Genomic DNA, 14623 nt, shown 5'->3' with positions numbered 1-14623 from the left:
CTAGCACTGGGTGGTGGACAAGATGACTTCTCAATCTGCAACCCATTCGATCACTAAGATTCTATAAAGACCAAGAGAACTCCTTTCACTTTTCTGAAACTGTACATGAGCCACTTTCTTACTCATTAACCAAAAACGTTCTGCCCAGCTGCTAGATTTAACCATTAGGCAAGGATTCATGGCACTAGACAAAGAGTCCAAGTTTTTCACTTAAATAATTATCAGTTGTCCTATTTTAAACATATTTGTATACTACTAGTGTGTCAAAATATATAAATCCAGAAACCCCAGCATGGCTCCCTCCTGAACACCCTGTTTGGAAACAAAGAGAAGAGCTGCCCCAATGGCTTCATGCCCAGCTGAGCACCCAAGTGGTGAAGCAAACCTGGCAAAAATGGGCCCACACACAGCTCCACCTCTCTATCCACCACCTCTCTGGCACCTAGGGAAGTGGAACCCTAACACATAGAGCGCCAAAAGCATTTCCCAAACCTCTTCATGAAACTGTGGACTAGCCAAACTGGGGAAATTTTTGAAAGAAAAGTTTTAGGACAGAAATAAAAGGAATGAGGTGTGTCTAGGGACTCAGGAGGTCTGGACCTGCCCCCATTGTCCCTTCCTTGGTTAGGCATACACCCAGCTGATAAGGTCTAATCAAAAATATACATCAAAAAGGGGCCATCCCGAAAACAGTATGGCGGTTCCTCAAAAGATTCAAAATAGAGTTACTGCATAATCCAGTAATACCACTTCAAGTTATATACCCAAAGAATTGAAAGCAGAGGCTCAAACAGATAATTGTACACTCATGTTCAAAGCAACATTATTCACCATAGCCAAAAGGTAGAAGTAACCCAAGTGTCCGTGACAGATGAATGCATGAACAAAATGTAGTATATACATGCAATGGAATATTATTCAGCCTTAGAAAGGAAGGAAATTCTGTCATACGCTACAACATGGATGAACCTTGAGGACTTAATGCTAAGTGAAGTGAGTCAGTCACAAAAAGGCAAATACTGTATGATTCCTCTTAAATGAGGTTCCCAGAGTAGTCAAAATCACAGACAGAAAGTAGAATGGTGGTTGCCAGGGCCTGGGGGGAGAAGGCAACAGGGAGTTAGTGTTTAATGGGTATAGAGTTTCTGTTTAGGAGGATGCGAAAGCTCAGGAGACAGATGATGGTGTTGACCTGAAATAGACTGCCAGATAGTTTCCCAGCAGTGATGGGTTTATTCAGGGTCAGCAGAGAATTGCAATTTGGGATCTGCAACCATGACGAGCCACACTGAAGTCGAGGGAAGGAAAAGGCTTTTACAGAGGGGGAAACGGAAGTTGGGAGAGCTGTAATAAACAAAGAGTCCCTGGCTTTTCATTGGCGAGTCCTTGCCAGGAAGCAGGAGTCTTTCTTCTTATGACTGGGCTCCCTGTGGTCGCAGAATATGAGAACTCCCCCTTCTGATCTCCCTACTCTATTTGAGGTACATGTTTGATTTTTTACGGTGGTGATGATTGTACAGCATTGTAAATGAACATAATGACACTGAACTGTACACTTAAAAATGGCTTAAATGGTAAACTTTGTTTTGTATATCTTAGCACACTGAAAAACATAAAAGGAGACACGCTGCAGTACTAAAAACTAAGATCCTTTAGCTTCAGAGACCCATAACAAGTGGAGATGTACACTCATGTGGAGTCGCCAAATTCATCATTTTGGTTTTATCTTATTTTTATGTGAACCTTAGCATCTAAGGGGGCTGGGGAGGCGTTGTCTATGGGGCCCGGGGGCTCCCCCATCGCCCATCCCCGCTGCCTTCAGCGTAAGTGACAGCACAACGGCCCAGAAACCGCATCCTTAAAAGCGGGGCTTCTCCCACTTAACCAGCCGCCCTCAGTGCCGACTGCCCGTTCAACTGTACGTTCTTCCAATCAAAGGGCCCCCTGGGTGATTTGACTGGCAGAGCCAACCACAACGCGTCTATTTCCTTTTGTCCCGCCCTCCCCTGCTTCCGACTGGCGGGTTTCAAAACAACGGGAGCCAATGAGAGTGGGCGCACGCCCGACGCGCCGGCCTTGACTGCAGGCGCGGCCTTTTGAAGAGGAACTGTAGCTGGGGAGTCATGGTGCAGCCGGGGCCCTCCGCCGCCGCGGGTGAGTATGACTTCGAGCCGCTGTGTCTTACGGCCGGGGACGAAGGGAGGCCCCCGAGTGAGTCCTTTAGGCGGAAGTGGCTGGTCCGCTCGCCTGCCTGCCTCTGCCCCTCCGTCGGCGTTTCCGGTCTAGGGGGCGCTGACCCGAGCCCAGGCCCTAGGCCCCGGTGAGAAGTCGGGGCCGGGGGTCGGGGAGGGTGTGCGCGGGGCCATGTGCCTCCCAGGCATCTTCCCAGTGACTCCCGCAGCAGCTCTGCAAGAAGCTGTCATTGTCACCTCGTTTGGGTAAAGAACCTGAGGCCCCTTGCCCGGGGTGGCACAGTCAGTAGGAAGCTAGGCGCTCCTGCGGCCCATATTTGGCTCCAGGCGGAGCCCGGGTGTGGCCCTCGGGGCAGCGCCGGCCGCCCGAGTAGTGACAGCTGTCAAGGAGGGTCTCACCCCGACGCGGAGCTCATCTCCTCGCAAGCCTGCGCGCCCTGGTGGAAGCTGATGGGTTAAACGTGCGCGGAGGCTGAAGGGCTCCCCGACCTCTTAGATGTGCCTGGAGCCCTTTGCTGACTTTCAGCATACTCCTGCTCAGGTGCCTGCCACCTGCTCCAAAATGCGTATAGTGTTTTGTTGGTTTCGGTAGTAATGCATGTTGACTGTTTAGGCACTTTACACAGCAGCCTTTCAAGATGGGCATTTCTGCCGCATTTTAAAGGCTCAGCAGCAGCAAGGTTTGGTAACTTGCTAGAAGTCACAGAGCTGGGATTCCAGCCCCGTCTCTCAGTCTCCAACAGTCCTCTTGACACAGCTGTCTCCTAGGGATGCATCAGAGCCAGATATCAAAATACAGGGCATAAATACACTACCACGTGGAAAATAGATAGCTCCTGCTCTGTGATGGCCTAGTTGGGTGGGATGGGGGGGGCTGCCCAAGAGGGAGGGGATGTGTGTATGCGAATGGCTGATTCACTTGGCTCTGCGGCAGAAGCTAACACAACATTGTAAGGCAATTATACTCCAAAAACGAAAAACAAAAAAACCCCAAAAAACACAGGGCAACTCAGTTTAAATGAGGTTGAGTTGTTTTGCACCCCTATAGCTTTTTTTTTTTTTTTTTAAACCATTACTGAATTTTAGCCTTTTCCAACCACCCAGTCCCCTCACTGAGTCTCTGCCTCTGGACTCCCATAGTTCTTTCTTTGACCCTATTTTATGGCATTTAGATTTTGCCTTATATTGTAATTATTATTGTGTTTATTTTATCTCCACTACTAGATTGAAACTTCTTGAAGATGGAAATACTGACTTTTCATTCCCTCACAGATGCCTTGCTTAGAAAGTCACCATGTGGATAGATGTTTGCCATGAACCCCCTAACCTGGCCTATTTTGTCCTTAGTACCAAAGGAAACCGTGTAAAGGTTTGGGGCCAAAAGTCATCATCCCTGTCAGAAGGGATTAATAAAACAAGGCCCGGGCTTGCCAGCTTAGATGGGCCAGTAACAGAATCTCTTCAAGCAAAGCTTGATGTGTTGGAGCTGAGAACAGTGGCTGCGAGCAAGGGCTTTGGGTTTGGATAAACCTGGTTTCAAATCCTGGCTTAGCCACATGTTATCTGGGTAACTTTGGGCATATCATTTATCCTCTTTAAATTTCGGACTGTAAAATACTTCATAGGATTGTAGTGCAGACGAAAGGAAGTGTGTGTGACGACCTTTGTACGTGGCATATAAATGATATTGTTGATGTTAGTGTTAACCTGGAGGCCCATTTGTAGGGCTAGGGACTTTATAGCTTTATGGTCCAAAGCCAGAATCATTACAGAGAGGTGTCATCTTTTAGAATATAAATGAACTGGTTAGAATCTCACGCGTTTGTTTGCTCGCCTGTTTTGCAGAAGAGCGGCAGAGAAAGCTCCAGGAGTACCTAGCGGCCAAGGGAAAACTGAAGTGCCAAAACGCCAAGTGAGTTTGTCTCCCGCGGTTATGCACGTTTGCCCTGGTTGCTAATAGCAACTTAAAGCCTTTTCAAAACATAGCCCTTTTGTTTGCAGTCTACTCAGACTTGCCTTGGGATCCTATGATTATTCAAAAAGGGCATTTCCAGGCAAGCCATGACAAAGATGTTGGCAAAGATTTAAGCATTACTACTGTGACAGTCTCCAGAGGCGGGAGAGGAGGGTCTACAATATCACCTGCAGTGCTGCAAGCTTTTCCTGTCCCTGCTGCGTTTCCTGGGAGAGCGATTCTTGTGAAGGCAATGTTTGGCCGAGGAGTTGAGTGACCCTGGTTCTGGTGCCTCTCTCTAAAGCAGGAGAGCCGGTTCAGTCCATCCTCCATAAGCTGCACACCCACATCCTCCAGCCTGACAGTGCTCTTTGGTCTCCCTCTTAGCACTTACTCTTGAGGTAAACGGAATAGGACTGCTTCACTTTGATCTTTTGTCAACATCTTGTCATCTAAATGGTGTTATCTCACTTGCCTTAGCATTGATATGTTTTTCTACCCAACATGTTGCTAAATTTTTATTTGAAAACCAATTTTTACAAAGTTAGCTTTCACCCTTTGTTTTAGTTTCTTTTTACTTTGGGTTTTTACTCGACTCTATTTCCTTGATTAAATAAACCTAATTCATGTAGTCAACATATATTTATTTAATACCTATAATGTATCAGTCACTCTTGCTTCTGAAGGTATGCGCTCCCTGCCTTCCCAGGACTTACATACATCCAAGATGGGAGAAACAAGCGTCAAGTCGTGATCAAAGTCCCTGTTAGTCTTGTCAGTTTATGATCTGTGAAGACTGAGTCTAAATTCTCTGTTTTTCTCTTTTTTTTGCATTTTATCTCTCACTAGCTAGATTTCATATGTGCCTCAGTATTTTTTATTTATATCACTTTCCCCACCTGAAAATTCACTATGTGAAGATACTTAAAAAACAAGCAAGTTTTTTTCTTACTTATAGTTGATTTAATATAAATGAATTTATTTACAAAACAGAAACAGATTCACAGTCATAGAAAACACGCTTTTTAAAGGAGCATTTAATTATCTTATTTGGCATTGAATCTCTAGTGCCTGGCACATTGCAGTGTTCCCGGAATGATGTTCCACTGAGTAAGACTATGCAGATATGAAGAAAACACATATTTTATTAATACTGTTAGAATGTTATGTTTATGCATAGGACATCTATGAAAGGATCACAGAAAAAAACGGGCAACAGTGGTTGTGGTCGCTGAGGAGTAGAATAATAGGACTGAGGAAGGGATGATAAGGAGACTTTCTATCAATCATAATTTTTGAATTTTTTTTTACCATATATGGAAATTCTAATGCTTTAAAATTCTAACCATAAAAATTTTTAATCACTGTACTGTTAAGCACTGTACTTCCCAAGCCTTGCTGATTCTTCTGTACAAAGAATTAATCATCTTTCATCTTTTATAGGCCTTATCTAAAAGCCAAGAATAATTGCCCGAATCCACCACCTTCTAAATCTGTAAGTAGAAATTAGTCTTTTAAAAAATATCCGTTTTGGATGATTAGCAATAAAAATAACAAACATGTTAACAACCTAAAGAACATGTTTTTCAAAGGTATTTACATAAATATAAGAACAGTTTGGTTTAGTAAGCAATAGTATCATTTTTTGAAAAGTACAACATACTGTAGTTCAGTTTATTAGCCAAAAAAAATCTTTAAGTGCACTTTTGTCCTCTTAACGTTTATTGAATACTTACTATGTGTCTGGATCTTTTCTGACTTGCATTAACTCCTTGAGTCCTTACAACCTTATGAGGTAGGACTATTAGTAGCCCATTTTACAGATGAGGGAACTGAGTCACAGAAGGGTTAAGTTCCCAAGGTCACATAGTTATTAATCTCTTAATAGGTTGATAGGCTGAGAGCCCATGGTCTTAACTACTTTGGTATGCTGCCATGAAGTTAAATAGCTCAGTAGTCATTAAAAGAGAACATCTGTGTTGGATCTTCCAAGGTACTTAGCAAACCTGTGCTTCCCAATCAGTTCGGTTCAGCTAGACTGGAAGGAATGATAAAAAGATCCTAACATACTTAAGGTTTTAAAATGGGAGAAATTATCCTCCTGAAAATGGCACAAATTGTTCATCTGCAATAAAATAATCAATAAAAATCCCAACTTTAATTTTTAAAACCATAGTTTTATCTAAGTTCAAGTGTAATTGAAATAATGTTGCCCAAAGTGTGACACTGGTGCCAATTTTCATAAGTTTTAATGATTCGTTCATTAAATGTACACAGACACACACACGTATACATATATACCTATATGCATAGGCATGTATCTATCATATATAGATTATATATGTTATGTGTACACGTGACATCATTAGACACTGTGGAGGATAGGAAATGCATAGAAAGCAAAAGTGGTGCATGATGATGTGAACAGTTGAGAATTACTGGGCTAGACTCTTTTTTTATCTTTATTTTTTATTTATTTACTTTTGGCTGTGTTGGGCCTTCATTGCTGCGCAGGCTTTCTCTAGTTGCGGAGAATGGGGGTTACTCTTCGTTGTAGCGCGTGGACTTCTCATTGAGGTAGCTTCTCTTGTTGCAGAGCACGGGCTCTAGGCGCGCAGGCTTCAGTAGTTGTGTCATGTGGGCTCAGTAGTTGTAGCTCATGGGCTCTAGAGCACAGGCTCAGTAGTTGTGGCGCATGGACTTAGTTGCTCTGCGGCATGTGGGATCTTCCCGGACCAGGGAATGAACCCGTGTCCCCTGCATTGGCAGGTGAATTCTTCACCACTGCGCCACCAGGGAAGCCCCTGGGTTAGACTTCTGCTTTAGGAAGATTTAACTGGTATAGCATGCAAGGCTTAAAAACTCTGTTGGAAGGGGCCCTCATTAAGAGCTCCCAGAAGGTTCGCTCGAAGCTGACAATACTGATTTCAGTAAATCATCTCTTAAATGAGGTGATACCTACCCTTTACGGTAGATATCACAGTAGTGAAGGTAAAAATGAAGTGGGGAAGGCAATTATGGGACTTGGGAGAAACTCAACGTACTAGGCAAATAACTCATCATTACAATTGTATAAGGCTTCACAATTTATAAAACATTTTTTATATATAACCGTAAGAGTTAACATTTGAGTACTTGTTATTATGCAGATACTGGATGAGACACCTTACATACAATATCTCAATTAATATTCAAAACAACGCTATAAGCAGGGTGGTCATATGATTTAATGTCCAGAGACCTTTTGAGAGTAAAAGGAAGTGCTATTAATATGTTGGGCCAACAGGCATAAATCAAAACTATCTTGCAAAAGCCAGGACTTTATAGCACCTTCCCCAGATTATAGATATTATTATTCCCATTTTACAAATGAGAGGACTGAGGCTCAAGGAGATTGGCCACATTTATACAGCCAATAAGGACCTGAACAAAGCTTTTCTGGCATACTCTTAGTGTACTGTTACCATGCCTCACTTTTTGAAATTAACAGCCTCACCATAACTGTTTCAGGTTTCATTCTGGCACACAAAGGAACACACAAAAGAAGTTTTTCATTTTCTGTTCCTATTAGGAGTTTTAACATATTTGAAAAGATTCCTTGGAGCCATCCTCTTGGATTTATTGAGAAACAGTAATGTATAATAGTTAAGAAATTGCCTTGGTCCAAATCTTGACTCCTTTGTTTTCTAGCTCAGGGACCTTGGGCAAGTTATTTAACTTCATCTGTGAGATGGGAACAATAGGAGGTTTCTCATAGAGTTGTTTGAAAGGATTGAGTTAATGCAGATTGAAGTACATTTAGAAGTGTCTGCATATTGGGATATATGTTCCTCTGGAGGTGCATAAAGCATCTCCAGCAGGTACACATTTTAACAGAACCAATTTCCACATCTTCAACTTGCGTATGTGCTTTTGCCCAAAATTGATTTGTCGTCGAATGTGCTTCAGTTTCTCCTTTCCCACCTCCCTTGACACTCCCTTGTCATCCTTCTTCCACTTTTCAGTTCTTTCTCTGCTTGTTTTGCCCAGGGATGGAAATATGTACCTCCAAAGTACAAAGTCAAGGGACAATTTGAAATAACGGTGGTGATGTTCAGAAAGCCTTTTGCAGTTCAAGCAGCTTCCAGTTCTTTGCATTCAACATTGTCATGTGGAAGAACATTAAAAATAATTTTTTGCTGAGAGATCACTGCATGACTTTTAGCATATGCCTCTGGATGAGTTCAAAGAATTGACTGTAATTGCTGTAACAAAACATCTTCTATTCCCATCTACTTGATAATATGCACAGATTTTCTGAGTTTTTATTTAAAAAGCCAAAGGAATAAAACTGATGAAGACCTCTGTCTCATTCTAGCAATAAATAATATAATGTCTTCCAGTGAATACATGAACTAATTGTGGGGGGAAACCTCCAGCCAACTCACTAAGAGATATTTCCATTTCTTTATGAAAAAGTATTTTACTCTTTATACTTAATAATTATTGATCAAAATTGGTAACATTTATCTTCTTTTGCTGAATTACTTATAGTTATGGTAAATACAGATTAAGGTAAACTTATAGACATATATTTGTTGAGAAGTATGATAGGGTAATGGATTATAAACTTCCAAGCACAAATATCTAGTATAAAAATTTTGTGGTGAACTGGAATGAGAACAGACCAGGAGAAAAAAGAAAGGTATTATCTTTTCAGTTGTTAAAGAAGAGTGTGTTTCTATAGTTTTTAAATGGATTATAGTGGGTATCAAATTTCATTTCATCTTGAAATGTCAGTATTGACAGTGTGCCTGAAATTACATATTTGCAGCTATTTAAACTAATGATGAAAAATGTTAGCTATTAACTTTTAAAAGTATAGGAGGGCACAGAGTTTGTCAAAATTATGTTGGGAGTATATGAACAAAAATGCTTGAAAACCACCAATCAGATGAGCTTTATAATCCCTCCCAGCCCTATTACAGCCCTCATGTCTTTGTATCATAATTTTCTGTTAGCACTCCTCAGGGGCATGTGTCATCTTGTCATCTTTGTATCCCCTTGCAGTCTAGCACAGTGCCTAGTACAGATGCAGTAAATCTCTCCTGATTTAAACCCTAGTCATATCCTTTGTGAGTTTTCTCCCTTCTCTGGCTTCATATGTACAGAATGAAGTGACCAAATTCAATTTGTGTCACTTGTTCCTTCTTGTACATTCTTTGTTTTTTTTTTTTAATCAGATCTATCTGACGTGAGTTGTCTGAGGCCAGGAGTCAGAGACTGAAGTTCTATCCCCAACCCTGCCTCTTAACACCCTGCCTGACCTTGGGCAGCTCACGTTCCCTCTCAGATGAAGGGGCTCAATTTAATGATCTCCAAAATCCCTTCCAGCTCGAATGGTGTGTATTTGCCTATTGATTGCAGGCTATTCTGCTAGCCTAATGACTCTTCTAAGCCTAGTTTTTCTCTCAATGAAGTACTTGAAACTAACTGCATGACCAGTTCTACCACTTACAGTAAGTTAGCAAGGCCAGGCTGATCTAAAATAAAGATATAAAAACTGTACAAGAGAGAAAATACTTGCAAATCTTATATATGATAAAGATCTAGGACCCAGGATAAATAAAGCACTCTTACAACTCAACAATAAAAAGACAGCCCAATTTCTAAATGGACAAAGGATCTGAATAGAAATTTCTCCAAAGAAAGTATACAAATGGGAAATAAGGACATGAAAAGATGCTCAACATTAGGGAAATGCAAATAAAAATCACAGTGAGATACCACTTCACACCCACTAGGATGGTTATAATCAAAAAGACAGATAATACGTGTTGGGGAGGATGTGGAGAAATTAGAACCCCTATGCATTACTGGTGGGAATGTAAAATGGTGCAGTACCTTTGGAAAATAGTTTGACAGTTCCTCAGAAGTTAATCATAGAGCTACCATATGACCCAGCAATTCCACTCCTAGATATATACCCAAGAGAGTTGAAAACAGAGATACACACACACACACAAACACACAAAACTTATAGCAAATATTCATAGCAACATTATTCATAATAGCCAGAAGGTGGAAATGACCCAGATGTCCATCAATTGAATAGATAACCAAAATGTGACATAGCCATAAAATGGAATATTTATTCAGCCATAAAAAGAAGTGACGTGCCTGTGTGGGGGCGAGGAATATAGGGGAAGTCTCTGTACTTCCACTCAATTTTGCTTTGGTCTAAAACTGCTCTACAAATGAAGTGGGTTTTTTTGGTTTTTTTGGATTTTTTGTTTTTTGGGGTTTTTTTGTTTGTTTTTTTTTAGGTACGCAGGCCTCTCACTGTTGTGGCCTCTCCCGTTGCAGAGCACAGGCTCCGGATGCGCAGGCTCAGCGGCCATGGCTCACGGGCCCAGCCGCTCCACAGCACGTGGGATCCTCCCAGACCGGGGCACGAACCCGTGTCCCCTGCATCGGCAGGCGGACTCTCAACCACTGCGCCACCAGGGAAGCCCTAAAGTTTATTATTTAAAAAATAGAGTAATGAAGTGCTGATACATGCCACAACACGGGTGAATCTCAAAAACATTATGCTAAGTGGAAGAAGCCAGATTCGAAAGGCCACATATTATATGATTCCATTTATATGAAATGTCCAGAATAGGCAAATTTATAGAGACAGAAAATAGATTACTGGTTGTCCAGATCCGTGGGGAGGAGGAAATGGGGAGTGACTTCTAACAAATGTGGGATTTCTTTCTGCAGTGATGAAAATATTCTGGAATTAGTGGCGATGGTTGTACAGTCTTTTGAATATACTAAAACCCACTGAATTGTATGCTTTAAAATGGTGAATGGGGTACAAATTATATGCCGATTTTTTTTTAATATACAAAAAAGAACGAGTAAGGAATAGCACATAATTGGAAAGTTTATACCAACATCCCTGCCTCTTCAGTAAGCAGTAATGAGCAATAATGGGGAGAGCCGAGGTTGATGTAAATGTTGGGGCTCAAGGAGTAACCCAGCTGTGGCCGCGTGAGCACACCGTCTGTCTCTCTGCCTCCCGCCCCCTGTGCTCCCCTAGAGTACCCATGAGCAACAGTGCACATGCCCAGGCCATCCTAGGGTGGCCATCTCTTTGCCCTTAAGGACAAGTGGTTCTAGTTACAGACGTCCTTTACACGTTCACAAAGCTTACATAGTAATTATTCATCATATTATCAAACCAAAAATAGAGGACAGTAACTCTAGCCCTGCCATATCTTTCCCTGGATAGTCTACAAATCTCTGCCAAATTCTCCTTTCTGAGTAACTGCGTTCAATGCAGACGCTGCAGAATCCACAGTGGCCTGTCCCTGTTATTTACCATATTAATTCTAAACACCCCTCCCTAGTTTTAAAAGTTCTCTGCAACCTAGTCCTACCTTTCTTATCCAAAATTAAATCACATGACTGAAATATTTACTTGTTAATAATGTACAATCTAACCTTAAAACCCTTTCCTGACTTCACAAATATGACTGACTTTCTGCTGAGATGTTAGGTACTTATTCAGAACTGTTCCAGAGTATCTCAGGACTCCCAGCATATCCATACCACTGATCTCCAGGATGAGACAAAGTTTCTTGAGTGACACTCTGACCTTTACAAAGGCAGTGTTGTTTTAAGAAAATTAGTGTAGCAATGCAAAGTACTAGGAGGAACTTGGGAGTTACCCTAACATAAGTCTATTATGTATGTATCTTTCCAGAGTCCCTAGAATGACACTTCACTTGGATATAATGGGCATTCAGCAAGTACCTGTTTGATGGAGCCAAATTTATTTTTTTAAACAGCAATTTTTATGTGTTCACTGCATCTCTGCTGAATTCTATCAAGCTAAAAGATTCTAATGTATTTCTAATAGGAGCACCAGTTATAAAAATCATCTATTAGTGAGTCTTTTATTTTCTCAGGATTCAATTCTCTTAAATGAAATTATAAACAAAATAACTAGTTTTTTTATTTTAAAAACAGTGGACTGTTGTTATGAGTTTACTTTTTTTATATCTTTCTCTGTCTTTTTAGACTATTAGACCTAAAAAGGATGTTACCAACCATGTTGCTTTGCCTGTCAAAGCTACAAGACCCATCAGCATTAAACATCAGTCCAGACCTGCCAGTATCACAGGGTCCCAGAGGCCAAAGTTGGAGCCACCAAAACTTCTGGGCAGAAAAAGGCTCACTTCAGAATGTGTTTCTTCTAACCCAAACCGTAAGCCTTCCGGAAGTAGTCAACACCACCATGAATTTGGATCATCCACTACTGGAGAACTGTCAAGAAGAACCACGGGGTCACTTAATATACAGGAATTGAAAACTAAAAAGCAGCAGGTAACACAACAAGGAACTGCTAAATGTACAGACTCTGTGGACAACACCCATGTTGGAGATGAATCCTTGGGCAGCTGCCTAAAAGAGACGAACAAGGAGAGCTCACCCCAGATCTTACCAGACTCTGGGGGCAAGCCAAATCCCGAATTAGGCACCGTCAGTAAGCCAAAAACTAATCAAACCAAGAGCAGTGTGGCTCCTACTAAAGAAGTCTTGGGCAAAAGATCAGTGCACAGTGCTGTGCTGAAAGACAGAGCTAACAAACAATTCCTCGAAGAAACACAGATCAGGATTCCACCAGAGAAGGCTCAGCAACTCTCTAGAGGAACAGATCTTGCAAGACCAGGGGGAAAACCCCCAAAAACAGTTTCCTCTCACTTTGTCCAGACACTTAACAGGACTCAGGCATCAAAGAAAACAGTGGTTAAGGACATAAAGAATATAAAGGTTAATAGGGGTAAGTATGAAAGACCAAATGAAACTAAGTTACAGTCATGCACTGTTACTGAACAGAAAGTAAAACATAGCAAACCCAGCACATACCCCAAAGTGCTTCAAAGAGGATGTAACAACAGACATCCAAACACAAAGCAAGATCATAAACCCACGCAAGCTTGTTGTAGACGTCGGACATCATATGTACTGCAAAAATCAAAAGCCATAAGCCAAAGGCCTAATTTGACAGTTGGCAGCTTTAACTCAGTCATTCCAAGCACCCCTAGCATAAGAGCAAATGGAGCCAAAGGGAATAAATGCAACAACAGCTGTCAACAAAAAGCACGGACTTTGGACTCCAAGTTGAAAAGGGCTCTTCCCCAGAACTGTTTTCTAAACAAGACAGCTCCCAGAACTCAAGCTGGTGGCACAACCGTAAATGGAAGAGGACTCCCAAATGGGACCCAAACTAATCCAAGTAAGAAGACCACAGCAGAGGATCGAAGGTACTTTATTTTAATTCCAAAATTTTGCAAAGTAAGATGACTAGGCAAATTGACCATCAGGAGTGCTAAAGTCAGGAGATGGGTCATAAATAATGGCTCCTGAGTAATTTTTAGCTGTAACTCTGAAAAACAGACAAAGCAAATATGAAGACTTGATAGAGCTGGGTGGTACATACATGTGTTCAAATTGTTCTCTGTAATTTTCTGTATGCTTGAAATAATTTATTTTTTAAAAAAGAAATTGAAACAGAATAGTTGGATAAGAAGTAGAGGTTGCAGAGGTAGACCATTCATGTAAGAAGTGCCCTGCAGGGACTGAACAGCAACAGAAGAGGCAGGGTAGGAGGAGCCAGAGTAGTGAACTTACACCGCTAGGAAGTGCGGACATGGTAGCCCCTTGTCAAGCCAACTAATGTGAAATCCGAAAAGTTATCAGAGAAGAAGGAGCAGGGAACTGCTATGAGTCTGAGCAGGCCAAGTTTTGGAAAGTACGCTAAGGCAGAGAGAAGTAATCAGTTCACATACAGAGTTCAGATGTTAGAAGTCAGAATCTCAGGCTGCTGGGAGTTAACATTAACATGTGTGATGCTTGAAACTGAGCCAAAGGATTTCATACACTTTCTGAACAGGACCAGACATATTCTGATGATGTGGTGAACCTCCCCGGAGAAGCACCTCTGTACACTGGATTGGAGTAGAAAATAAGGAGATTCCTGGCAAGGGCAAAAGGAACATGTAAAATTAGATGGTAGCTAAAAGGTATAGCAGAGTGAAGTGAGGGCAGGATTTATTCTCTGAATACAGCCCTGAACACCACTGACAAGCTCTCTGCCCTCCTGAAGAGACAGAAAATAACTTAATTCAGGGTGATGCGATTGAGAGAGGGAGGCTGGGATGACTTTAGATAGAAAGGTCAGGGGAGGTACTTTGAACAGTGACATCTGGACTGGGAAAAGGACAGTGACAGAGGGCTTCCCTGGTGGCGCAGTGGTTGAGAGTCCGCCTGCCGATGCAGGGGACACGGGTTCATGCCCCAGACCGGGAAGATCCCACATGCCACAGAGCGGCTGGGCCTGTGAGCCATGGCCGCTGAGCCTGCACGTCCGGAACCTGTGCTCTGCAGTGGGAAAGGCCACAACAGTGAGAGAGGCCCGCGTACCACAAAAAAAAAGGACAGTGAC

General features: G+C 42.0%; 1 protein-coding gene across 1 annotated transcript in view; it reads left to right on the top strand.

Annotated features, from left to right (window-relative positions):
- The first annotated feature begins 2119 nt into the window (after nt 1–2119).
- The window catches only part of CKAP2L (cytoskeleton associated protein 2 like), a 30772-nt gene continuing 18268 nt past the window's right edge, over nt 2120–14623 (top strand). Inside the window, exons 1-4 of the mRNA XM_060027699.1 lie at nt 2120–2154; nt 4038–4104; nt 5590–5641; nt 12196–13442. Of these exons, the coding sequence (XP_059883682.1) occupies nt 2124–2154; nt 4038–4104; nt 5590–5641; nt 12196–13442 (1397 nt within the window). The 5' untranslated portion in view covers nt 2120–2123. The remainder of the gene's footprint in view (nt 2155–4037; nt 4105–5589; nt 5642–12195; nt 13443–14623) is intronic.

Source organism: Delphinus delphis, chromosome 12 (assembly GCF_949987515.2).
Source record: "Delphinus delphis chromosome 12, mDelDel1.2, whole genome shotgun sequence".
NCBI lineage: Eukaryota > Metazoa > Chordata > Mammalia > Artiodactyla > Delphinidae > Delphinus > Delphinus delphis.
Note: the sequence above shows the minus strand (reverse complement) of the source record. Positions and strands in the feature narration are given on the sequence as shown.